Source organism: Oncorhynchus kisutch, linkage group LG3 (assembly GCF_002021735.2).
Source record: "Oncorhynchus kisutch isolate 150728-3 linkage group LG3, Okis_V2, whole genome shotgun sequence".
NCBI classification, from domain to species: Eukaryota; Metazoa; Chordata; class Actinopteri; order Salmoniformes; family Salmonidae; genus Oncorhynchus; species Oncorhynchus kisutch.
Window position 1 is genome coordinate 52,738,274 of NC_034176.2, and position 27,932 is coordinate 52,766,205.

A 27,932-nucleotide genomic window follows, 5' to 3' on the forward strand; every position below is an offset into this window, starting at 1 on the left:
TCATCCCCCCCAGTGAAGCATGGTGGTGGCAGCATCATGCTGTGGGGATGTTTTTCCATCGGCAGGGACTGGGAAACTGGTCAGAATTGAAGGAATGATGGCTGGAGCTAAATACAGGGAAATTATTGAGGGAAACCTGTTTCAGTCTTCCAGAGATTTGAGACTGGGACGGAGGTTCACCTTCCAGCAGGACAATGACCCAAAGCATACTGTTAAAGCAACACTTTGGTGGTTTATGGGGAAACATTTCAATGTCTTGGAATGGCCCAGTCAAAACCCAGACCTCAATCCAATTGAGAATCTGTGGTATGACTTAAAGATTGCTGTACACCAGCGGAACCCATCCAACTTGACAGAACTGGAGAAGTTTTGCCTTTAAGAATGGGCAAAAATCCCAGTGGCTAGATGTGCCAAGCTTAAAGTGTCATACCCCAAGAGACTTGCAGCTGTAATTGCTGCAAAAGGTGTCTCTACAAAGTTTAGACTTTGGGGGGAGGGGGGGTGAAGTTATGCATGCTCAAGTTCCTTTTTTGTAGGTCTTATTTCTTGTTTGTTTCCCAATTAAAACTATTTTGTATCTTCAAAGTGGTAGGCATGTTGTGTAAATCAAATCATACAAACGCCAAAAAATATATATTTTAATTCCAGGTTGTAAGGCAATAAAATCGTTAAAATGCCACGGGGGTGAATACTTTCGTAAAGATTAAGATCCACTGTGGGGTAGTGACAAAAACTGCACGTGTGTGTGTGTGTGTCTGTATAGGTGTGCATCTGGGGTACAATGTCATGTTTTCACTACTTTGTCCTGCCACGCTGGGAGGCCTAGTGGGAAACTGCCTGCATGCCAACACACACACCCGACAGCGAGCTAGTGGGCTGTAAAATTAAAACGTCCCCTCTCCCGCAATCCCATTGTTTTGCTTATACGACACTCCCTTGCATAATGGTAATAACAACAGACAATAATGGCCCCTAACTCAAAGCTGCATTCAGGCATACACAGATTGAGGAGTGTTTGTTGGTCTATGGGTGGTAAATGAGTTTGGTTTGGAAGCACTGTCCGGTTCACTGGTGGTGCTAGTGGAGAGGTGTTATAAAAACGGGTGTAGGTGTTATAAAACACACAGCAGGTGAGAGTGTAGTAGCCCCTTACACTCGTACCAGTATACAGGTTGAAAATTGTAGATTTGGGCACTGATAAATGCCTAAATTGGAACACAGTGGCTGTACAGTAACATGCTATACATTACGCCAGAGCTCTGGCTCTGCGCTTCACAGCGCTCTATGGGTTTTGACTGACAGATTATCGGAACGTGAACACCTCGCATAATAAGATGTTGCCCCCCCCACCCCTCCTGCTAATTAAGCAACTTTTTGTGCTTTTGTCTGAGGGAAATGTTAATTAAAAGATGGGTTGCACTAGCAGTAGTTTAGGGAGCAGCTGTGGAAGAGCCGAGAGGCAGGAAAGACCAGAGTCAGGCATGTGCACTAAATGATGTGAGTTAAGGCCAGGCCGTCTGACACCCACTTTATTGAGCTCAACCACCTGAAACAAATAAAAAGGTGGCTGGAGGTCACAGAGACCTCTACTGAGAGAGTCCATACTACACTGGGGAGGGAAGTGTACTAGTCCACATACTACTAGGGAGGGAATATATTTCCAAAACACTTTCAAACTGATACATTTCAAATGTATTTGCTGAAGCACGCGAGTATAACATCAGAACCAAATTTGCTGTGATAGAAAGCATCATGGCACTCTTGTTTTGTGGATCCGAGGTGCCCACCGGATAATTTATATGTAGAAGGACAGAGAAGCTCAGTTCTTGTGACTTGTTAAAAAGGACATTATACTCCAAAATGTTTTTTTATTATCCTGACACCATCTAAAATATAATTTCTACATCCAGAAATGAGCCAAATAACATACTGGTAAAATCATTTGTTTGCGTTACTTTAACATATTGGACCATGCATATAGCCTATGCATGGTCCATATTATCAGATATGCTATTAGCAATAAGCATCATCACCTGTAGCCCAACTTATGCAGCATAGCGGCTATAAATAGTCTGAAGCATGGTGCTGCCAATCATTTAACTAGTTAGTGTCCCACAGAATAATATGTCCCAGAAATCTTGCATAAACAAAAGTGAATATAACGTAGGCCGACCTGTTAGGGGAAGACGCCTGTAATTCTCACAGAAACAACTTTGTCACTTTATGTCACCATTCGTTAAATAGATAAACTATTCTACTATGGGATAACTGATTGTTCTATTTTTCCATTACTCGTTTTGTTTGCAGAGGAAAAGTATGTGTGGACTGTTCTAGAATCTTCAAAGTGCGCCTCAGCAAAACATTTTTGGGGGGGCGTGGCAGCGCCACAGCTAAATGACTGTAGCAGAAACACTGACACCAAGCACTAATCAAAATATACAAAGAAATGGTTAATTGACCACAAAAAAAACTAATCAACATTTTGCAATGGCCATCTCAATCTCAAGAGTTAAACCCCATTGAAAACCTGTGGTTTGAATTAAAGTGGGCAGTCCATAAGAGCAGATGAAGGAAAGAGAAATGATCTAAGATCCCTCCCAATGTGTTCTCCAATCTCATAGAACATTTTAGAAAAAGGCTCAGTGTCATTATCCTTGCAAGTGGACAACAGCGTTGCCAATAACTTTGACCCGGTTGTACTACTTGTTAAACAAAATGCCTCCCTCTGAGCAATTGTATTAGTAGAAAATAACTTCCACACAAAAACGTAGCATACAATATAGCTCAGTATTTGTCTGGCAGGTTAGCAGGTAGATGTGCTGACTTGGACTGCAGTAAGGACAGCGAGTGCACGAGTTTGTTTGCGAGTGAATTGTTTGTCACAGAAAGTTACGTTTAACAGGCTAGAATCTATTTATTTAAATTTAAAAAATAGTATCTATCGGGTGTATTTCTCAATGGCCTGTATAGGTCCAGAAAAATGCATCAGTTAATGTTTTTTTTTTTTTTTTTTACTTATCTGCCTGAAAGCTCTATCTCTGCGACATGGATTTAGTTCCTTTGTCTCTTCCCATGGAGGCTTCCCCGTTCAGGGGAAATAGCGAGAATTTAAATGCGCTGCAGGAGCTGTATTTACTATGCTCTCTTATGGGAAACAATGTGGACCGACTGGAATTCTGATGCAACAATATTTACTCACGGAGGACATAAGGGAAGAAGTGGCTACTCTTAGCAAACAGATTAAAAGCTTGCACAATATACTGATATATAGGAAAGAAACCAGAGAAAACAAAAATACTATTTAGACACTATTGGATCAGTCTAAAACTTTGCACATACACTGATCCCATCTAGTGGCCAAAATCTAAATTGCGCCTGGGCTGGAATAATACATTATGGCCTTTCTCTTGCATTTCAAAGATGAGTTTGTTTAAAAAAAAAATAATTATAATCATGTTGTTTTCTTTCTTTGTATGATCTATTACCAGATCTAATGTGTTATAGTCTCCTACATTCATTTCACATTTCCACAAACGTCAAAGTGTTTCCATTCAAATGGTATCAAGAATATTCATATCCTTGCTTCAGGTCCTGAGCTACAGGCAGGTAGATTTGGGTATGTCATTTTAGGCAAACATTTTAAAAAGTGGCAGATCATTAATTAAACCATCATTGACATTTTGCTAATATCTGAAACTTGGCTAAATAAGACTGTGCTGGATACTGATGTGTTTCTGGCTAGTTATGTTTTTAGAAGTGGAGGTGTCACCATATTAACAAAGGACAACTTACATGTTAATGCATCTCTCACACTCTCTGTCCTTTAGCAATTTTAATGTCTAGTTTCGTCCTAAACTTGCGCGAGTGGGAATTTTATCGCCCTCCCTCTGCCTGAACATGTGCTTTTAGCCAATTCTCTGACCCTACGATCTAACTATGCGTAATCTGAATTAGACATTTGGGGTGATCTTAATTTCGATTGGTTGATGTTAGTTACTGATAGATTTTGCTCAGGCTGAAAAAGATCTGCACTAACTCAGCTGATAACTGAACCAAACTACCCCAACTTTAAACACCCTGAAAAATCTACCCATTTAAATATTATTTTGACAAAATTCCCCTCAAATATACAGCCTATGGAATTTTTGCTAATGAGTTCAGTGACATTTGAACCCCCCCCCCCCTTAACTGCATAAGAGATGCAAAGCTACATAAATCCCCCCCTCTCATTATTACAATGAGAAATTATAGGAATTTCAATGAGCAACAACTTTTGTCTGATATGGAATCGTTTGAGTGGGGGGGGGGGTTGTGTCAAATATCTCTGACTTGGATAGGCACTAAAATGTTTTACTTCTTTGCTCAACTCTATTGCAGATAAACATGTTAGTTCAAGAAACTAAGGATAAAGGATAGAGCTAATCCCTGGTTCACACATGAACTATCACAGAAAGTTCAGGAGAGACATTTAGCTTGGGCTAAGGCAAGGCTGATTGATTCTAAGTCTGACTGGCACTCCTGTAGACGCTCCAGAAATAGATGTCCACCCCTTGTTAGAAAAGCAACATTTTATCAAATTGTATTTGTCACATGCGCCAAATACAACAGGTGTACAATTTACCGTAAAATGCTTACTTACAAGGCCTTAACTTTATTTCTTGCGACGAGCAATCCCGGATCCGGGATCGTAATCATAGCCTCAAACGAATTAGCATAGCGCAGCAGACATAAATACCCCTAGTAACTTTTCCTATTCATGAAAATCGCAAATGAAATGAAATATATTCAAACACAAGCTTAGCCTTTTGTTAACAACACTGTCATCTCATATTTTCTAAATATGCGTTACAGCCAACGCTAGACAAGCATTTGTGTAAATTTATCATGAGCTATGCTAGCTCTGCTGGCAGCAGGCAACATTTTCACGAAAATAAGAAAAGCAAACAAATTAAATCATTTACCTTTGGAGAACTTCGGATGCTTTCACTCAGGAGACTCCCAGTTAGATAGCAAATGTTCCTTTTTTCCAAAAATATAATTTTTGTAGGCAAAATAGCTCCCGTTTGTTCATCATGCTTGGCTGAGAAATCGACCGGAAAATGCTACCACTATAACGGCAAACCTTTTTCAAAATTAACTCCATAGTTTTTTGTTTTTTTACGTGTTATTTCTTACATTGGTACCCCAGGTCATCTTAGGTTTCATTACATACAGTCGAGAAGAACTACTGAATATAAGAGCAGTGTCAACTCACCATCAGTACGACCAAGAATATGACTTTCCCGAAGCGGATCCTGTGTTCTGCCTTTCACCCAGGACAACGGAATGGATCCCAGCCGGCGACCCAAAAAAACTACTTTGAAAAAGAGGGAAACGAAGCAGTCTTCTGGTCAGACTCAGGAGACGGGCACATCGTGCACCACTCCCTAGCATACTTCTCACCAATGTCCAGTCTCTTGACAACAAGGTTGATGATATCCGAGCAAGGGTAGCATTCCAGAGGGACATCAGAGACTGTAACGTTCTTTGCTTCACGGAAACATGGCTCACTGGAGAGACGCTATCGGAGTCGGTGCATCCAGCTGGTTTCTCCACGCATCGCGCTGACAGAAACAAACATCTTTCTGGTAAGAAGAGGGGCGGGGGCGTATGCTTCATGGTTAACGAGACGTGGTGTAGTCACAACAACATACAGAAACTCAAGTCCTTCTGTTCACCTGATTTAGAATTCCTCACAATCAAATGTCGACCGCATTATCTACCAAGGGAATTCTTTTCGATTATAATCACAGCCGTATATATTCCCCCCCAAGCAGACACATCGATGGCTCTGAATGAACTTTATTTGACTCTTTGCAAACTGGAATCCATATATCCTGAGGCTGCATTCATTGTAGCTGGGGATTTTAACAAGGCTAATCTGAAAACAAGACTCTCCAAATTGTATCAGCATATTAATTGCGCAATCAGGGCTGGAAAAACCTTGATTTATTGCTATTCTAACTTCCGCGACGCATAGAAGGCCCTGCCCCGCTCTCCTTTCGGAAAAGCTGACCACGACTCCATTTTGTTGCTCCCTGCGTACAGACAGAAACTAAAACAAGAAGCTCCCGCGCTGAGGTCTGTTCAATGCTGGTCCGACCAATCTGATTCCACACTCTAAGACTGCTTCCATCACGTGGACTGGGATATGTTTCGTATTGCATCAAACAACAACATTGACGAATACGCCGATTCGGTGAGCGAGTTCATTAGAACGTGCGTTGAAGATGCCGTTCCCATAGCAACGATTAAAACATTCTCAAACCAGAAACCGTGGATTGATGGCAGCATTCGCATGAAACTGAAAGCACGAACCACTGCTTTAAATCAGGGCAAGGTGACCGGAAACATGACCGAATACAAACAGTGTAGCTATTCCCTCTGCAAGGCAATCAAACAAGCTAAGCGTCAGTATAGAGACAAAGTAGAATCTCAATTCAACGGCTCAGACACAAGAGGTATCGGACCAGGATGTCTTGCTCCCAGGCAGACTAAATAACTTTTTTGCCCGCTTTGAGGAAAATACAGTGCCACTGACACGGCCCGCAACCAAAACATGCGGACTCTCCTTCACTGCAGCCGATGTGAGGAAAACATTTAAACGTGTTAACCCTCGCAAGGCTGCAGGCCCAGACGGCATCCCCAGCCGCGCCCTGAGAGCATGCGCAGACCAGCTGGCTGGTGTGTTTACGGATATATTCAATCAATCCCTATCCCAGTCGGTTGTTCCCACATGCTTCAAGAGGACCACCATTGTTCCTGTTCCCAAGAAAGCTAAGGTAACTGAGCTAAACGACTACCGCCCCCGTAGCACTCACTTCCGTCATCATGAAGTGCTTTGAGAGACTAGTCAAGGACCATATCACCTCCACCCTACCTGACACCCTAAATCCACTCCAATTTGCTTACCGTCCAAATAGGTCCACAGACGATGCAATCTCAACCACACTGCACACTGCCCTAACCCATCTGGACAAGAGGAATACCTATGTGAGAATGCTGTTCATCGACTACAGCTTGGCATTTAACACCATAGTACCCTCCAAGCTCGTCATCAAGCTCGAGACCCTGGGTCTGGACCCCACCCTGTGCAACTGGGTACTGGACTTCCTGACGGGCCACCCCCAGGTGGTGAGGGTAGGCAACAACATCTCCACCCCGCTGATCTTCAACACTGGGGCCCCACAAGGGTGCGTTCTGAGCCCTCTCCTGTACTCCCTGTTCACCCACGACTGCGTGGCCACGCACGCCTCCAACTCAATCATCCAGTTTGCGGACAACACAACAGTGGTAGGCTTGATTACCAACAACGACGAGACGGCCTACAGGGAGGAAGTGAGGGCCCTCGGAGTGTGGTGTCAGGAAAATAACCTCACACTCAACGTCAACAAAACTAAGGAGATGATTGTGGACTTCAGGAAACAGCAGAGGGAACACCCCCCTATCCACATCGATGGAACAGTAGTGGAGAGGGTAGTAAGTTTTAAGTTCCTTGGCGTACACATCACAGACAAACTGAATTGGTCCACCCACACAGACAGCATCGTGAAGAAGGCGCAGCAGCGCCTCTTCAACCTCAGGAGGCTGAAGAAATTCGGCTTGTCACCAAAAGCACTCACAAACTTCTACAGATGCACAATCGAGAGCATCACCGCCTGGTACGGCAACTGCTCCGCCCACAACCGTAAGGCTCTCCAGAGGGTAGTGAGGTCTGCACAACGCATCACCGGGGGCAAACTACCTGCCCTCCAGGACACCTACACCACCCGATGTCACAGGAAGGCAATAAAGATCATCAAGGACAACAACCACCCGAGCCACTGCCTGTTCACCCCGCTATCATCCAGAAGGCGAGGTCAGTCCAGGTGCATCAAAGCTGGGACCGAGAGACTGAAAAACAGCTTCTATCTCAAGGCCATCAGACTGTTCTTCTTGGATATAGGGGGAGCTTCTTGGATATAGGGGGAGCTATTTAAATTTTGGGATGAAAAACGTTCCCGTTTTAAACAAGATATTTTGTCAGGAAAAGACTATGCATATAATTGACAGCTTTGGAAAGAAAACACTCTGACGTTTCCAAAACTCCAAAGATATTGTCTGTGAGTGCCACAGAACTGATGCTACAGGCGAAACCAAGATTAAATTTCAAACAGGAAGTGCCCCAGATTTTAAAGGCGCTGTGTTCCAATGACTCCTTATATGGCTGTGAATGGCTCACGAATGAGCTTACACTTTCTGTCGTTTCCCCAAGGTGTCTGCAGCATTGTGACGTATTTGTAGGCATATCATTGGAAGATTGACCATAAGACACTACATTTACCAGGTGGCCGCTTGGTGTCCTCCATCGCAATTATTGCGTAATCTCCAGCTGCAGTACTTTTCCGTCTGCTACTGAGGAGAAACCCAACTGCAACGAATGATTTATCATCGAATAGATATGTGAAAAACACCTTAGGATTAATTCTAAACAACATTTGCAAATTTGTTCATTTGGAAAAAACGTGATGTACAAAACGGAGCGATTTCTCCTACACAAATAATATTTTGGGAAAAAATGAACTGAGAGTCTCCTCATTGAAAATATCCGAAGTTCTTCAAAAGGTAAATGATTTTATTTTAATGCTTTTCTTGTTTTTGTGAAAATGTTGCATGCTGAATGCTATGCTAGCTATCAATACTCTTACACAAATGCTTGTGTAGCTATGGTTGAAAAGCATATTTTGAAAATCTGAGATGACAGTGTTGTTAACAAAAGGCTAAGCGAATATATTTCTTTCATTTCATTTGTGATTTTCATGAATAGTTAACATTGCGTTATGGTAATGAGCTTGAGGCTATGATTACGCTCCCGGATACGGGATTGCTCGACGCAAGAAGTTAAACAGCCACCACTAACATTGAGTGGCTGCTGCCAACACACGGACTCAACTCCAGCCACTTTAATCATGGGAATTGATGGGAAATGATGTAAAATATATCACTAGCCACTTTAAGAAAATATTTACTAAATAAACCCCAAAAAATGTTTTTATAAAAAGTAACACAAAATAACAATAACAAAGCTATTTGTACACTACCATTAAAAGGTTTGGGGTCAAACAAATAAATGTCCTTGTTTTCCATGAAAACATACATGAAAAGAGTTGCAAATTTAAATAGGAAATATAGTCAAGACGTTGACAAGGTTCTAAATTATTTTTAATTTAAATAATAATTGTGTCCTTCAAACGTTTTCATCAAAGAATCCTCCATTTGCAGCAATTACAGCCTTGCAGACCTGGCATTCTAGTTGTCAATTTGTTGAGGTAATCTGAAGAGATTTCACCCCATGCTTCCTGAAGCACCACATACAAGTTGGATTGGTTTGATGGGCACTTCTTACGTACCATACGGTCAAGCTGCTCCCACAACAGCTCAATAGGGTTGAGATCCGGTGACTGTGCTGGCCACTCTATTATAGACAGAATACCAGCTGACTGCTTCTTCCCTAAATAGTTATTGTATAGTTTGGAGCAGTGCTTTGGGTCATTGTCCTGTGGTAGGAGGAAATTGAGCGCCGTCCACATGGTATAGCGTTGCAAAATGGAGTGATAGCCTTCCTTCTTCAAGATCACTTTACCCTGTACAAATCTCCCACTTTACCACCACCAAAGCACCCCCTGACAATCACATTACCTCCACAATGCTTGACAGATGGTGTCAAGCACTCCTCCAGCATCTTCTCATTTTTTCTGCCTCTCACGAACATTCTTCTATGTGATCCGAACACCTCCAACTTAGATTCGTCTGTCCATTACACTTTTTTCAGTCTTCCTCTGTCCAGTGTGTGTTCTTTTGCCCATCTTAATCTTTTCTTTTGTCAGTCTGAGATATGGCTTTTTCTTTGCAACTCTGCCTACAAGGTCAGCATCCCTGAGTCGCTTCGTCACTGCTGACGTTGAGACTGGTGTTTTGCGGGTACTATTTAATGAAGCTGTCAGTTGAGGACTTGTGAGGCGTCTATTTCTCAAACTAAACACTAATGTACTTGTCCTCTTGCCCAGTTGTGCAACGGGGCCTCCCACTCCTCTTTCTATTCTGGTTAGGGCCAGTTTGCGCTGTACTGTGAAGGGAGTAGTACACAGCATTGTATGAGCTCTTCAGTTTCTTGGCAATTTCTCGCATGGAACAGCCTTCCTTTCTCAGAACAACAATAGACTGACGAGTTTCAGAAGAAGGGTCTTTGTTTCTGGCCATTTTGAGCCTGTAATCGAACCCACAAATGCTGATGCTCCGGATACTCAACTAGTCTAAAGGCCAGTTTTATTGCTTCTTTAATTCAGGACAAGAGTTTTCAGCTATGCTAACATAATTGCAAAAGGGTTTTCTAATGATCAATTAGCCTTTTAAAATGATAAACTCGGATTAGCTAACACAACGTGCCATTGGAACACAGGAGTGATAGATGCTGATTGTGGGCCTCTGTACGCCTATGTAGATATTCCATTAAAACTCTGCCGTTTCCAGCTTCAATAGTCATTTACAACATTAACAATGTAATTTCAAATTAACACTGTATTTCTGATCAATTTGATGTTTGTTTTTTTATGGACAAAAAAAAAGAGCTTTTCTTTCAAAAACAAGGACATTTTTAAGTGACCCCAAACTTTTGAACAGTAGTGTATATGTTTCAGTACTTTTAGCCCTTTCTCGTGATTTCCAATTGGTAGTTAGTCTTGTCCCATCGCTGTAACTGCCCTACGGACTCAGAAGAGGCGAAGGTCAAGAGCTACATGTCCTCCGAAACACGACCCTGCCAAGCCACACTACTTCTTGACACACTGCTCACTTAACCCGAAAGTCAGCCACACCAATGTGTCAGAGGAAACACCGTCCAGCTGCTGACCGAAGTCAAGCCTGCAGGCGCCCGGCCCACCACAAAGAGTCGCTAGAGCTCAGCGGTACAAGAAAATCAAGAAAATGTCACTTACATAGCACACAGCAAATTGTCCAGCGTTAATTAGTTCATTTTTCAGTGTAACATTTATAGTGTTGATTCAGGAGTTAAGTTAACACTAAGTGGTGTAAAAGAACCCCAGTGATGGTGTTACTAACCAGAGTTTAACCAAAACCACAGCCATCATTATCATATTTCCCAGCATGCTCTACTGCAGGTAGATTTTTTTTTATTGTGTGTTTCAATATCCATGTTTTGATTGATTAATCTTCTGCTTCCCAAATAAAAAAATAAAAAAATTCTAAACGAATCCAATCTGTTACTTGGACTTACTGCACCTGATACTGAAATGTTTGTTCCAGTTTAGATGATTTAGGTATTGTCATACTTTAGTCTTCCCAACCCTGGCAGTCATTCTCAATGCAGGTTGTAAGTGAATAAAAATTCAAAATGTTGGATATCCCTCGTCTGGCTGGATTTCAATAGGAATTACACAACTTTACAAGCCAGCATTATGTGACTTGCAGGCCTGATGTGATCTGTAAACCATGAGTTTTAGGGTAAAACTAGGCCCTCAAAACAAGGCCTTACAAACTATGTAGTGTATTGTGTTAAATAATTACATTTTAACAATAACATATTCACATAGGATTTTACTTGGTGAAGGCCACAGTGCTGAAAATTAATGAATATAACAATCATGTCTCTGTCACTAGCAAACACAGTCAAGGGTGGTACTGGTAATTAAAATTTACTCGAAAGGCACCTTGGGAAATATACAAATGAGGATCAACACCTTATTTGCTGAAAATAAGGTATTGGAGTGTGTGGTTCTTCAATGAACCATCCCATTTAAGGTTATTCAAATAACCTAGAATGGTTACCCTATGGCATTGCTCTTAAGAACTTTATTTGGTTCCAACCGGAACCTTTATTTTTAATAGTGTACTATAAAACATTTTATTTTCACATACCCATAATGCCTAATATTTAGAACCTAAGTATGGGTATTCAGACACAGCCATTGACTGGCTTCTGGTCCCTGGGGGTTATAAGTTATATGCAGTAGACGTATGGACACTGACACACCATCCCTATAAAGCCTTATCTGAGCTCATAGACACCCTCTTGTCAATGGGGTGTGTTACAGGTGAGTGTTTGTATATCACATAATATTCATGTCCAGTTGGCACGAAACAGGGGGGCATTTGAAACAGGGCAGTACAACACAACTGACTTGTCTAAAAACACACTACATTTCACAGGATTCCCTGGGATAACAATGGCGGCTCACCTGACAATGTCCATGGCCTGGTAGATGATTTCTGATTGGTCCACCCCAATGACCATCTTGGCTCCCGCTCTGGCGGCGAACATAGAAAGGATGCCCGTCCCACAGCCCACATCTAGCACCACCTGCAGTATAGGAGGTAGAAGTGCAGTATAGGAGGTAGAAGGGGAAACTTCCCCTTCCTTATAACTAGTAAAGGATTGGCTGATTAGCGTGTTAAGAAGGGTAGATAGAAATGTTCTAACAGGGGTGTAAGACCAGGGGCTGGCCAATAATTTACTCCCGAGGGCCACATCAGGAATTAAATTCAGCGGACGATTTGTTCGTCAAAAGAAAAAGGGCTGGTATTTGAAAAACATACACTGTAAGTCCATTATAATTTCGATATACTTGCTATCTAGTTAAAAGACGTTCAAGAGTGGCCAGGAGTGTTTTTTTTAAATGGCCAGTGAAGTCAGAAACACAATTTTCCTGTGTTTCATATATACTTCCACACAAGGAGGTTGGAATAATCCTGTGAAATTGTGAAAATGATGATAATGCCCTTTTAGTGTGAGCTTTTTGAAAAGGCCGCCTGAAATTTTAGACTGTTTTGGTAGGATGGAGTTTTGACCTACCTATTGACATCTGAGAAGGAGCTACGGGAAAAGGATTGAGCTACACACAAAACAGCAAACACATAGCCCTCGTAATACAATCCATTTTCAACTTCCCTCACAAACATTTCTCCCTCTGATATACTCCTATCCTGGCTGGTCTAGTGACATGGGTTTGAATCCAGCCTACAGCCCTTTGATACAATCTCTATCTTTTCCCACTGTCGTTCTCTTTCACAATCTGTACAAGGAAAATCTGAAAATACCTTAAAAATATATTTTCAAGAGATACTTATTTCTGGTATGCTGAAGGACCATACTGGGGGCGAGGTGCAGGAGAGGAGCCAGAGTGTTTATCACAATGACAGGGGTTGCGGCAGGTCAACATAACCCTTATCCACCGCCACTCCGATGACAGGGATAACAATACCCAGACCAAACCCTGCGTTTCTTCTTCCAGCAACCGTCCCGTTTCCTACCCATTCTCTCCCATCCCCCCCGCCTATCCCCTACCCCCTCCCTCGGGGCATACCCGGTGGCAACACATAAGGGATGGCCTTGGAGATGGACGCTGCCTGCTTCCAATGACAGTGCAGGGTTGGGGAGGAAGGGTGGCAATAAGGGGGTTGGTGTGCGCTCGTTATCAGCACTCCACAGTCCCCTGCCAAGAGGCGCTACAGTGCGTAATGAAGTCGCAGCGTTTTAAACGAGGCGCTGTTACCGCTATAGCAATTTATATTTTAAAACCTGCACTGCCAAGTTCTTTGCTCACCTTGTCCTTGAACACTTCCGGGTTAAGGTACATGAAGTCCCTGTAGCTTTCTGTGCGCACTTTATCCTGAAAGGAAGGAACAAAGGACATTCAGGTCATCCATTACCATGGGCAGAGAAGACATAATCATAGAGCATGTCTTCAGAAACAACATAACAAACTGTAACAAATTATCCAGTCACCCGAGACCAAGGTGTGTGTGTCACAGCAGGGCGGGATGGACGATTGTATGTCTATGAGATGGAGAGTTCCCGTGAAGAGGGGAGATTACATGTTTGTGCTTGTATGTGGTGTCATCTCGTGGAATCAGAGCTGACTGGGGATTTGACTCCACGGAAAATGAGTACAATGCATGCTAGGCTGAGAAATCTAAAGAAAAGTAGACTCAATCGAACATTGAAATAGAAAGGACTGGCATCGTTTCAACCATTCCATGTGGAATCTAGTTGGTCAGTACGGGCTAATTAACCTGCCAATCAAATCCTTATGCTTTTCAGAGGGAGGCCTTTTACGTACCCATGAAACACACATTTAAAACGCACAACTTATCCACACTCATTTCAGATGATGCCTTCGCATGCTGTTGGTGTGTTGACAGAAACAGAACAAACCATCAAATCCCAATAGGAGCGGTTTCCCAGAAACAGAGATTCTCCATTGAGCTTGCTTTTAGTCCAGGACTAGGTTTAATAGTGTCAAGGAAACCACCCCCACCCCATGGTGTTGAAATAAATTACAAATCAATTAGAAGATTAAATCCAATCTGTTCCAAAGACTGCTTCTACATCTGCACTGCTTGCTGTTTGGGGTTTTAGGCTGTGTTTCTGTACAGCACTTTGTGACATCAGCTGACGTAAAAAAAGGGCATTATAAATAAATTTGATTGATTGATCTGACATGAAACCTGACCTCATATTCATTATATTAGTCTGACATGAGGAGTAGCGAAGAATCCTTGGAGCAAGGATGATTGAAAACCAGAGCTTCTAGTAATAGAGAATTGATTCTTCAAGATTTATCTTTGATAACTTGCCCGGAGAAACAGACTGAACTTAGATGATGGGGCAGGAAGGAAGTGGGAGGGTTAAATGGTGAGACTCAATTTCTCTCTCGCCCTGTCTTAAGCACGCTCACACACACACACACCGTGACCAAAAGTGATCCACTTTATGGCAGCCCATAAAAGAGTTGACGATCTTCTACCGCAAACGTGGTTCCTCTTTCCTCCGAGGAATGGTTTTTGATGAGTTTAGTCTGACGTATATACATATATGACGCAAACATTAACAGCGCTAAGCACCAATCAGAGAGAGGGAACGTATCATGTCGAAGCACTGCGGTAAGTGAGAGAGGAAGAGAGGGTTGACCACCTAGCATTCCCACCCACACCTCTCCTTCCACACACACAACTTATAATGCTTAAGAAGTGTGAAATACAATTACCATAACTCAAATCCCCACCATGTTATAGTAATGATGATGTTTTGCATGAGAGCTCACTCCTTATTGCTGATTTGTCACTGAGAAAAACTTAATGTTATCAACATCATAGTTTGCAAAGAGACGATCATTTTCATTTAATGCTACATCGAACCTTTAGGATAAACCGCACTACTAAACCTGCGTCCCTCCTCTCTCTGCAGTGGCTACTGAACTAAGAAGAAGAGGGCATGAGTGTATGCATATGCGCAGGCATGCCATTGTGGTAGCGGACCTTAAGCATCTCCTCATGGATGCTGTAGTGGCCATATGAGCTGAAGTAGGCCTCATCCTCGTCCTCCCGGAGCTCAGCCACGGCGCCCAAGGACCCGGTGCCCCGACCCACATCCGCATTCAATACTAGACCCTGGGCCAGCAACCTGAAACAAATACCATAGTATTTTTACAACAGAGCAGGATGAGGTTGCCTTAGACCCTGATCTACGGTCAGTTTTGCATCCCCCCCACCACGATTTAAGGTTCAGATTGGCTGATCCTAGATCAGCACTTACGGGCAACTTCTATCCGGAATGTATTGGAACAGATTTACCGCAGCACAGTCACACACTTACAGCACCAAACGCACACACACTTACAGCACCAACCGCACAATAAATGGAAAGACAGCATCTATATCCCCCCACTCCCCCTATGCAGCAGTGGAATTTTCCCTCCCTTCTCCTTTTCCCCCTAAACAAAGGAAAAGCCTCTGCAATACTGAGTTCACTGAGTCCCTCTGCTGGCCGCAGGTGGGAGGTGCATGTGTGAGAATGAGAAACACCAGTGCGCCATCAAATGCAGGGATCCATTTGGTAGCAATATGTGACCGTTTGACTTGACTGTGCAAGTAAAAATATATATATTGGTCGCATCAGTGCCATCTGGAAATTCTAGGTGGTTACTTCACTCAAACTTTGGTATTTTTGTGGTGGCTAAAACTGATTTGGTCAAACAGTAAAGTCCATTACCCTGGCCTGATTCCTTAATGACAGTTTCTGCCCTACCCCTGTACCAGTTTCACTGGTAGCTGCTGTGATGAGACACACTCACCCCTTCTCCCACTGAGTGCCCCAAGGAGATGAATAGAAAATGCGTTTTGATTGCGCAATTGAGGACACTGGAGGCCGTCATTGTAAATAATAATTTGACTTGCCTAGTTAAATAAAAGGTCAAGTAAAAAATGTATTAAAACATACTATACACACATAAACATACTATACTTTAGGTCAGAAGTCAGGGTCTCTTGATTCGGTCGTGTCGGGTGAACTGTTGTGTCCTCACCTTTGTTCTGATCATTTACCGAAAAGGAAAAGGTGCAACGCTCGCTTACCATTAACAACACATTTTCTTGAAGCAACTATTAAAAGCTTAAATAAAATATTGTGTTTTCAATGGTGGTTGAGCACCTTCCAATAGTTCCCCTTTCAATTGCTACCATGGTTATGCATATGCATATGCAATCTCATATTTCTTCTGTTAGAAACATTTCAATTGGACCCTATCCATATAGGCCATATTCCCTCGAGTGTAAAGGGTTAATGTAGTAATTTGTATTTCTGTAATAATATGAGAAGTGGTAGCAGTGGCGATGCTAATAACAGTAGTAGTAGTAAGTAGCAGTAATTAACAAAAATGTCAATAGTAGTGTGAGCAGCACTGACTTGAGTTTGTGTAGGTCGTCCATGGCTCTGGCCAGCGCCTCCTCTGTACGCTGGGCCCTCTCCTCTGCAGCCTGGGCCCTCTGCAGAAGAGCATCAGAGGAGCGGCTGGCTTCACACTGGCCCCCAGTAGAGGGGCCAGCCAAAATCCCCTTCCCCTCACACAGTTCTTCCAGATCTAACAAAAAAGGGAGAGACTCACTTGAACACATTTCAAAAACGGGACGATAACGACTGCCTACTCTACTAACAGTACTGTGTACAATCGCATCTCTGCCCAACATACAACTCTCCCAACCTCCTTTGTGTGAACCACGCCAGTAACGTCACCCCATGCAAATTTCCAGTCACAATGAGGCACTAATGGGTTGCAACAACTTAAATAATACCAGATAAAAGAAAACAGCACTGCAGTTTAACTCTGTTTATAATGACAGCTTAAAGGCTTTGTTGGTTTTAAACAGGTTCAAGTTGTTCTTTAAAACATAGGATATTGATGCAGAACCCCACATCTGGTGAAAACATTCTAAATATACCTGCAATGCAGTTACCCTTTATCTGTTCTTGATTAAATGGAGGCCTTTGAGTTGAACAATGAAAGCCAGTACCTATCTGCAGTAAGGGGTCATCCTGTAAAGCTGGCCTCATGTACTCATCACTCTCCCAGGGAATAGAACACTCAGGCAGCGTAGACAAGCTCTGCCCACTGCACTTCTGCAAACACAAACACACAGCCATTATTGTCCATGAACTTGGAAATCCAGGGATGTATTTGGTACGACATAGAATGGCGAACTGTTTTAACGATAAGAAACACAAGTAACCGATTCATTTCGGAGGTTCGAGAACCTAAAATTCATGATTAATCAAATCATAGCTGTAAAGGATCTATGAAAAATACTATTGAACATCTATAATTATGTTCTTGTTTACATGCGTGTTGGAAAAGGCTATTGCAAACTGCATGCTTGCAATAATATCACCAATTGTGCTTCCCACAAAAGATAGGCCAAAAGATAATTATGATGTTTTCAATATTCTGATATTAAATCCCTGGAAAGGTCCTTTGGGGGAAGGATGTTTGGCATACATTTGAAAAATAATAATACAGGAAAGTTAGAAGCCAGATGTGGAGGTCCTGGGGTGGTGTTGTTACAAGTGGTCTACGGCTGAGGGGCCAGTTGGACACGTACTGCCAAATTCTCTAAAACTACACTGGAGGCAACTTATGGTAGAGAAATTTAAATAAAATGTTCTGCCAACAGCTCTGGTGGACATTCCTTTAGTCAGCATGACAGTTGCACCCTCCCTCAAAACTTGAGACAACTGTTGCATTATGTTGTGAGACAAAATTGCAAATTTTAGAGTGGCCTTTTATTGTCCACAGCCAAATACACTTGTGAAATGATCATGCTGTTTAATCAGCTTCTTGATATGCCACACCTGTCAGGTGGATGGATTATCTTTGCAAAGAAAAAATGCTCACTAACAGGCATGTAAACAAATGTGTGCACCAAATTTGAGAGAAATATGTTTTTTTGTTCATAGGAAGAATTTGAGGGATCTTTTATTTCAGCTCATGAAACCAACACTTTACATGTTGCGTTCTTTCTATCAGGTAGTCTAAACACCTGTTCTTTTGCAATGTCAATTTCTATAAAATGTCTAACCTCAATCTCAGCTTCGAGAGATGACTACACTTCCAAATGACAAGAAGCAAGGATGAGACCTGGGTCATTACTATTTTACCTGGACCATGCTTTGGCCAAAGATCTGAAGTCACTCTGTATCAAAACAGAATAAGGGATGTGCTTACCTCTGTTCGTATGTAGTTTATCATCTTGATGTAGCCATAGTCATCTAATTCTACAGGGAAGGATTTTAACAACATCAGATGTGAGGATGGATTATATCATGACCTTAAAACAATGATAACTCTTTATAAGATACATTTGCAAACTTACTGTGTTTCTTAACCACTTCTACAAGGTCGACTTGATGCTCCACTAGGCAGTGTTGTAGTGTTTCTGGTCCAGAATTTGACATCCTGAGAAAACATGAGGGACAAGATATATTTTAACCATCAACACTTTCAGAGAGAGACAACTATTTCACACCAGATTAAATGTATCGGTGAGTTGCTTAAAAAAAAACTATGATACACACTTGTCACAGAATAAGCAAGTAACTTGAACGATGTTGTCATTGGCCTCCATCCACTGCCACTGTTCCTCATTATCACTGTCTGAGAGATCGGGCACATCGTCCCCTGCCCCGCCGTCGTGATCTGTCATAGTGTCAGCAAAGGTGTCAGTCAGCACAGACAGGTACATTATAATCATCGTTGGTGTCAGTGTCAAACATTGCATGAACTGGCTGTAGCCATCACAAGTTCAACCACATTTTTTTTCAATGCAGGTTTCGTTTAATATGAGTTAACGTGGTAATCCAATAAGCTGCATGGAGTATAGTCAATACAAGCTCAGCTATCAAGCTGGTTAGTTAGTTTGCATACCGGTATACGAAATGCGTTAGCTAATTTAGCTAGCTAGCTACATAAGCAACATTACATGACTTCAAATTAACAACTCTTTTAAGTACAAAATATCCAAATTAAAACGTGATGTCCGATCTCTGTAGTGCACCATTCAGTATTTATATTTTTATTGTTTTCTATCACTATTTACGTAACTCACGTGTACCTGTGTATTCCGCCATGCTGTCTCCTTGGTTTCAGCAGTGTACACGCTGCTTCCGGGTCTAGTTCCAACGTGTACTTACAGACAGTGGTCACTAGGGGATCAACAACTTTCTTCTTCTATGATGTTTAACGGCGGTTGGCATCCAATTTGTTGTATTACTGCCACCTACTAGACTGGAGTACAACTCCCTTAAACTTTAACTGAAAAAGAAAAATGTACTAAATAAATACCCTACTATCTAACACTATACTCACTCATTTCAAAATTATTAAAATAAAATAAACACCCCCCTACTCCACTAATTAAATGTTCCATCCATGGGGTGGTAGGGCAGCCTAGTGGTTAGAGCGTTGGACTAGTAACCGGAAGGTTGCAAGTTCAAACCCCTGAGCTAACAAGGTACAAATCCCCCCCTGGAAACGTCAACCTGCCTACAATTAAAACATTCCACTACTTTCCCCAATACTACACATTCCCTTGTCTCATGCCCTTCAGCACATTTCTCACACGTTGGACCCTACACACTGTTGTCACATGCCCATAAGCTTGACACCTGTAACATCTTTAAGTATTTGGCACATACACTCGTACAGGATAACTTATATATCCTAACTTCACTTTGTCAGGCTTATGACTCAAAAGAACAGACAATGACTTCTGTCCCCATTCTCACCACCCTGTCTGCGTCGCATCAATTGACAAGCATCACATACAACGGGGATCTTTGCCCTCAACTGGTCAACGTTTATATCTACTGCTACCCTAGTTATCTTTCATTGGTTCCTTTTTCTTGAGAACGAAACACTTCACTTTACTTACCCCCATTCGTTTTACTTTGAGCACATTCTTCCTCTGCACAACAGAAACACAAACAATTATCACTAGACCACTTCTACTTACCCTCACCGAATCCACATGACCCAACTATTTTTTCACCCACCATGAAACCACAAATGGATCAGCCAAGATGCCAAGGGTCAAGGGTCCACTTTTTACATAAACTTCACTCCTACTGTCACAGACTCTTCTTCATCCTGATCCTCGGTGCATACATCGGTCTTCGATGACTTTACCACACTTACCACCTCTGATACTTCACCCTCATTCACTTTCATTTCTCCTCCTGTCTTCAGCTCCCTTTGCTTACTTTCTACCATTCTTCTTTGACAAACCATCTCCCTTTTTTCCCACAATTTTATCTGACTCAAGCGCACCCTCTTCTTCCCTCACTCTCTTAGACCTCTTCTCCCTATTTTTTCCCCTCCATTTGTCTCGGCATTGCTTTCCACATACAAATAATTAACACAAAGCATTACCCCATAGAGGTGCCAGCTTGACTAAAGGTTAGCAACTCATGACAAAATCTTTAAGGAATTTGAAGAGGTACAGACAGCTCCAGGTTTGTGCTGATTGTACAAAGATTGTGACAGCCGATTTAAATGGCGTCCCTTGCGAAGGCAAGAACAAGATGTATGTCAGGAGAAGTGCAGTATTATCATAAGGAGATCTAAGAGGTGTTCGAATACTCATACTAACCGCACTAATCATACTATTTGTGACATTAATTTGAGTATATAGTATGCTTATTGGTCATAATATGGACATAGTATGACAAAAGTTCCCGGATGTTGTACTAAATTTGTCAAAATATGAAGTATACACGCAGGACACTATTTTATGGCCCATAATGAAATTCTTCAGCAAATGGGCGTGGCTTCACATCATTTTCAGATTTGAAGAGAATGACGGAAAATATGCAGCTGAAGTACAACGAGAGCGGATACAAAATCATTGCTTTAACTAATTAGGACAAATGTTAAGAAAATGTTAAGCAATGTAATAAAGTAATGACTTTAAAAAAAAGTTAGCTTACATGTTATGTTGGCTGACAATTTGTTAGCTAGGCTGTCCTTACGAACCACATAGTATAGGGTTCAATTCTTGGGCCGACTCTTTTCTCTGTATACATCAATGATGTCGCTCTTGCTGCTGGTGAGTCTCTGATCCACCTTTATGCAGACGACACCATTCTGTATACTTCTGGCCCTTCTTTGGACACTGTGTTAACAACCCTCCAGACGAGCTTAAATGCCATACAACTCTCCTTCCATGGCCTCCAACTGCTCTTAAATACAAGTAAAACTAAATGCATGCTTTTCAACCGATTGATGCCTGCACCTGCCCGCCCGTCCAGCATCACTACTCTGGACGGTTCTGACTTAGAATATGTGGACAACTACAAATACCTAGGTGTCTGGTTAGACTGTAAACTCTCCTTCCACTCACATTAAACATCTCCAATCCAAAGTTAAATTTAGAATTGGCTTCCTATTTCACAACAAAGCATCCTTCACTCATTCTGCCAAACATACCCTCATAAAACTGACCATCCTACCAATCCTTGACTTCGGCGATGTCATTTACAAAATAGCCTCCAATACCCTACTCAACAAATTGGAGCAGTCTATCACAGTGCCATCTGTTTTGTCACCAAAGCCTCATATACTACCCACCACTGCAACCTGTACGCTCTCGTTGGCTGGCCCTCGCTTCATACTCGTCGCCAAACACACTGGCTCCAGGTCATCTACAAGACCCTGCTAGGTAAAGTCCCCCCTTATCTCAGCTCACTGGTTACCATAGCAGCACCCACCTGTAGCAAGGCTCCAGCAGGTATATCTCTCTAGTCACCCCCAAAACCAATTCCTCCTTTGGCTGCCTCTCCTTCCAGTTCTCTGCTGCCAATGACTGGAACGAACTACAAAAATCTCTGAAACTGGAAACAATTATCTCCCTCACTAGCTTTAAGCACCAGCTGTCAGAGCAGCTCACAGATTACTGCACCTGTACATAGCCCATCTATAATTTAGCCCAAACAACTACCTCTTCCCCTACTGTATTTATTTATTTTGCTCCTTTGCACCCCATTATATCTATTTCTACTTTGCACATTTCTTCCACTGCAAATCTACCATTCCAGTGTTTTACTTGCTATATTGTATTTACTTCTCCACCATGGCCCTTTTTTTGCCTTCACCTCCCTTATCTCACCTCATTTGCTCACATTGTATATAGACTTATTTTGCTATTGTATTATTGACTGTATGTTTGTTTTACTCCATGTGTTGTTGTACGTGTCGAACTGCTTTGCTTTATCTTGGCCAGGTCGCAATTGTAAATGAGAACTTTTTCTCAACTTGCCTACCTAGTTAAATAAAGGTGAAATAAATAAATATCATTACAGCAGTATGTACCGGTATGTTAGCTAGCTACCTAACGTTAGTTGGCTACTTATACATCAAACTTGCCAGTATATTAACTATAGTCTATACAACTACCCAACGTTTATTGACTTGATTATTCCCGTCATTCTTAGCTTAGCTAATTGGTATAGTCGTTGTGCGTTCTCAATGGACATTCTGGTGCTTAAATTCGTAAATTCGCTCTGGCTATAATATATATATAATAATATATATAATAATAATGAATTTACAAGCGCTCAACACCCGTTGAATACGGCTGGTGTCAGTAAATGTCGACAAAAAAGGCACAATTAAATTGTTGCCAGCAGCACAGTTAGTCATAAACGCTCTGGATGACATGAAAACAGCTCTGCTAGTGTTAGTAAAATGGTCAGAGTGGTCTCATTTGTGTCTGGAAGTAGTCAGACGCTCAAATCAACTGTACTCCTCGGCCCGAGCGTCCAAGTGTGCGCTCCGAGAGCGAAATGCTCTGAATTTACAAAACGGACAATCTGACAACGCTCTGAATTTATGAGCCACTCTGGCACTCCACATTAAATTTACGAACACACCCGAAGTTATAAGATGTCTAACTAGTAATGTGTTATGCTAACTAGCTAAAAAGAGGTTACATAGCATCAACTTCCTGTAGACAGGCGAAGAGCTAGTTCGCTCAACTGAAAGCATCCTGTTCGCTAACAGTATACTAAAATTAACTAATAGTATATACTCATTAAGTGTGTAGTATACAGTATGTTGGTATGGGTATTTGAACACAGCTGTATACTTTGAATACTGCGGAGGGAAAAAGAGAGGCAGAGGAGGTCTAAGAGAGAGAGGGAGAAAAAGGGTGAGCTTGAGTTGGTTAAAATGGAGATGGTAGAAAGTGTGAGCTAAAGACAGCAGGAGAAATGGAAGTGAATGTGGGCTTAGTATCGCAGGTGGTAGGTGTTTCAGGGTGGGTGAACACGGAGTTGGGTGTTGTGGAATCGGTGAGAGTAACCAGAAGTGGTCTTGTGATAATTGTTTGTGTTGGTCAGAGGGAGCAGGCGCTCCGAGTTAAAACGTTTTAAAATCTCAACAGTATCAACTTTGCTATAGCTTTCTTTTATGCATGCTACTTTACTGCAGACATCCGATTGGCCAATGGTAGGCCAAAAGTGTAATTAATTTGCTCTCTGGGCCCGCCAGGAAGGCAGATTTTGTACGTTCAGACGCCATGCAATGGTTCAAAATGGCAACAGTTCGCCTACCCGGCTGGCAGGGCTGCTGAATCAGGTGCATCTACCGCCAACAGCCCAAGACGAAAAAATATATATATATGTATCACTTGTTTTTTTTACATCAATGTTTGGCAATCGACTAGGTATACCTTGGAGATCGACCGGTTTGTGACTACTGCTCTAGAAAATTGATTGAAGTTCAATCTCATGCTTCTCTCTTTGGGCTGATACAGTGGGGCAAAAAAGTATTTAGTCAGCCACCAATTGTGCAAGTTCTCCCACTTAAAAAGATGAGAGAGGCCTGTAATTTTCATCATAGGTACACTTCAACTATGACAGACAAAATTAGAAAAATATCCAGAAAATCACATTGTAGGATTTTTTTATGAATTTATTGGCAAATTATGGTGGAAAATAACTATTTGGTCACCTACAAACAAGCAAGATTTCTGGCTCTCACAGACCTGTAGCTCCTCTTTCCTCCACTCGTTACCTGTATTAATGGCACCTGTTTGAACTTGTTATCACTATAAAAGACACCTGTCCACAACCTCAAACAGTCACACTCCAAACTCCACTATGGCCAAGACCAAAGAGCTGTCAAAGGACACCAGAAACAAAATTGTAGACCTGCACCAGGCTGGGAAGACTGAATCTGCAATAGGTAAGCAGCTTGGTTTGAAGAAATCAACTGTGGGAGCAATTATTAGGAAATGGAAGACATACAAAACCACTGATAATCTCCCTCGATCTGGGGCTCCACGCAAGATCTCACCCCGTGGGGTCAAAATGATCACAAGAACGGTGAGCAAAAATTCCAGAACCACACGGGGGGACCTAGTGAATGACCTGCAGAGAGCTGGGACCAAAGTAACAAAGCCTACCATCAATAACACACTACGCTGCCAGGGACTCAAATCCTGCAGTGCCAGACGTGTCCCCCTACTTAAGCCAGTACATGTCCAGGCCCGTCTGAAGTTTGCTAGAGAGCATTTGGATGATCCAGAAGAACATTGGGAGAATGTCATATGGTCAGATGAAACCAAAATATAACTTTTTGGTAAAAACTCAACTCGTCGTGTTTGGAGGACAAAGAATGCTGAGTTGCATCCAAAGAACACCATACCTACTGTGAAGCATTGGGGTGGAAACATCATGCTTTGGGGCTGTTTTTCTGCAAAGGGACCAGGACGACTGATCCGGGTAAAGGAAAGAATGAATGGGGCCATGTATCGTGAGATTTTGAGTGAAAACCTCCTTCCATCAACAAGGGCATTGAAGATGAAACGTGGCTGGGTCTTTCAGCATGACAATGATCCCAAACACACCGCCCGGGCAACGAAGGAGTGGCTTCGTAAAAAGCATTTCAAGGTCCTGGAGTGGCCCAGCCAGTCTCCAGATCTCAACCCCATAGAATGTCTTTGGAGGGAGTTGAAAGTCCATGTTGCCCAGCAACAGCCCCAAAACATCACTGCTCTAGAGGAGATCTGCATGGAGGAATGGGCCAAAATACCAGCAACAGTGTGTAAAAACCTTGTGAAGACTTACAGAAAACATTTGACCTCTGTCATTGCCAACAAAGGGTATATAACAAAGTATTGAGAAACCTTTATTGACCAAATACTTATTTTCCACCATAATTTGCAAATAAATTCATAAAAAATCCTACAATGTGATTTTTAGGATTTTTTTCTTCTTCTAATTTTGTCTGTCATAGTTGAAATGTACCTATAATGAAAATTACAGATCTCATCTTTTTAAGTGGAAGAACTTGCACAATTGGTGGCTGACTAAATACTATTTTGCCCCACTGTATTTCTGCACTGACTGCTGCACAGCAGTCTCGAGCTACTGCACACTCAATTTAGAGAGAACATTGCTTGGAACTCTGAGCTCCCCCCATTGTTTTCCTATGGAGAGGCATGCTGGTATATTTTGCCAAACATCTCACAAAGTGTATATTTTTATTTGGCCAAATTGGACACCATTTAAAAAAATCTGGATAAAATCCTCTTTCTAGTGACGAGGTTGGGCAGCGTACTCTGTCATCGATTGCTAGTCCAGAAATAGTCAATGTTGCAAAACATTTTTCTACTTGTGGATGTTTACTTTCTACACAAGTTATTTGTCAGTTTTGTCCTAAGAACAGATTGTAGTGGTAAAGTAAAAAGGTAGAAATGTTTGTGCCATTTAGGGGAAATGGAATTCTAAGCATCACTCCAGTCTGAAGAGGCTTAGGGAAGGTTGGTTTCAATTAATTTGCTATGGCTTCGTGGTACTGTTCCAGCTTAGCCAATGTTCTTTGGACAATTTTCAGCTTTGACTCATTCTATTGTCCAGCCTACTCCTGTTCTGGCCTGGTGCTGACTGTGGTCTCTGTGGCCTTTAGCATGCAGCCCTGGGTGTGTGCCATTCAGAGAGTGAATGGGCAAGACAAAATATTTAAGTGCCTTTTGAATGGGGTATGGTAGTAGGTGCCAGGCACACCGGGCTGTGTCAAGAACTGCGACACTGTTGGGGTTTTCATGCTAAACAGTTTCCCGTGTGTATCAAGAATGGTCCACCACCCAAAGGACATCCAGCCAACTTGATACAACTGTGGGAAGCACTGGAGTCAACATGGGCCATACCATTTGTGAATGAACTGTGAGGATTGTCAAGAGAGAGGGTTAACTGTTAATTGTTGATTTGTTTATTCCACTTGCTTTGGCAATGTTAACATATGTTGGACTGTAGGCTACAAATGCAACCATTTTTGGGGACAATAAATGTACTGTTCGATTAATACATGGTTACTATGAGTGGGTATTATCTTTAGAGTTAGTGATCTAGCCCCAAATAAATTAGCCTATGATACAAAAGCACATAAATATTATTTTAACATTAAAATATAGCATAATTATCTACCCAAAATACATGACATTCACTGGATTAGGTTGCGCATTAAAATATCAAATGATGATGAAATAACTTATTTCTTCAACACCATCAAAAGGGGCGTTATTGGAATGGGAAATACGTTAACATTTCCAAAGCAAGTGGAATAAACAATCCAAAATTAAATTGACCCTCTCTCTTCACAATCCACTCACAGATGGTATGTAGGCTGGTTGATGGCACCTGCAGTCCTATTTGAGGGACAACTGTACAGAACATACCAAACTTTAGCTATGACTCACCTCTCCCTCCCATCCTTCAAGGAAAGACCCTTCTTTACACTTCCTGTTAGGCATGATGCTTTCAAAGTGTCTCCATTTCTCTCATGTCCTGTTGTAATATCTCTTTCGCTCTCTCTCCAGGATACATTAGGGGAAGTGGTTTTGCTGTTGGCACCAATCCCATGCTGCCAAGTCAACTACTTTATCCCTCTCATACTAAACTTCGCTCACTCTTGTTCAACTGCCCTTTGATTACATCAGTTTAATTCAATGTTTAAATTTGCTTTGATTTATTTTTACTGAAAGTTGAATGATGGCACTTGTATGGAGGGATGTGGGTGTGGGGAGAGAGAGTGGGTAGATAGGTGTAGGGGGGTTTGTTTGAAGAAACACCCTCTCCCCCTACCTCCCTTCATTCTCTTGATAAGTAATACGTGAATGTAATTGCTACATTTGACCTGTGATATCAAATATTTTATAAGTTACATAGTGAAGATAATAAGATTTCATGAAATTACTGTCCTTACACATCTATTGGCCAAATGCAGTCACCATCCACTTCAGCTAGCATTTCCTGTTTGTAGGCCTGTTTTATAAATGTAAGGTAAAGCACTTTGGATGAAGTGTGAAAAATGTGACATAGGCTGTATATATTATGCATGTGCTGGTATTGGTATCCAATATTCTTAAATCTGACATGGGTTCAAGTTATCATTATTAATCCTGCGTCAAGTTTCATATGGCTGAATTGTGTATTTACAGAATACCCCATGTTGTACCATTTTTCATCCACTCGATGGCAGTACCACATTTAAAGAGGTCTGTTGAATTTC

General features: G+C 41.9%; 1 protein-coding gene across 2 annotated transcripts in view; it reads right to left on the reverse strand.

Moving 5' to 3' along the window:
- The window catches only part of prmt3 (protein arginine methyltransferase 3), a 112,871-nt gene extending 93,284 nt beyond the window's left edge, over positions 1 to 19,587 (reverse strand). Inside the window, exons 1-9 of one of the 2 annotated variants that reach the window (XM_020476602.2) lie at positions 19,471 to 19,502; positions 18,941 to 19,061; positions 18,739 to 18,821; positions 18,591 to 18,640; positions 17,383 to 17,488; positions 16,778 to 16,952; positions 15,352 to 15,496; positions 13,638 to 13,703; positions 12,273 to 12,394 (exon numbers count right to left, since the gene is read on the reverse strand). In XM_020476602.2, the coding sequence (XP_020332191.1) occupies positions 12,273 to 12,394; positions 13,638 to 13,703; positions 15,352 to 15,496; positions 16,778 to 16,952; positions 17,383 to 17,488; positions 18,591 to 18,640; positions 18,739 to 18,821; positions 18,941 to 19,061; positions 19,471 to 19,492 (890 nt within the window). In that variant the 5' untranslated portion in view covers positions 19,493 to 19,502. Of the gene's footprint in view, positions 1 to 12,272; positions 12,395 to 13,637; positions 13,704 to 15,351; positions 15,497 to 16,777; positions 16,953 to 17,382; positions 17,489 to 18,590; positions 18,641 to 18,738; positions 18,822 to 18,940; positions 19,062 to 19,470 lie in introns of both variants that reach the window. The other variant, XM_020476608.2, reaches the window with a different exon arrangement.
- Positions 19,588 to 27,932: the final 8,345 nt, after the last annotated feature.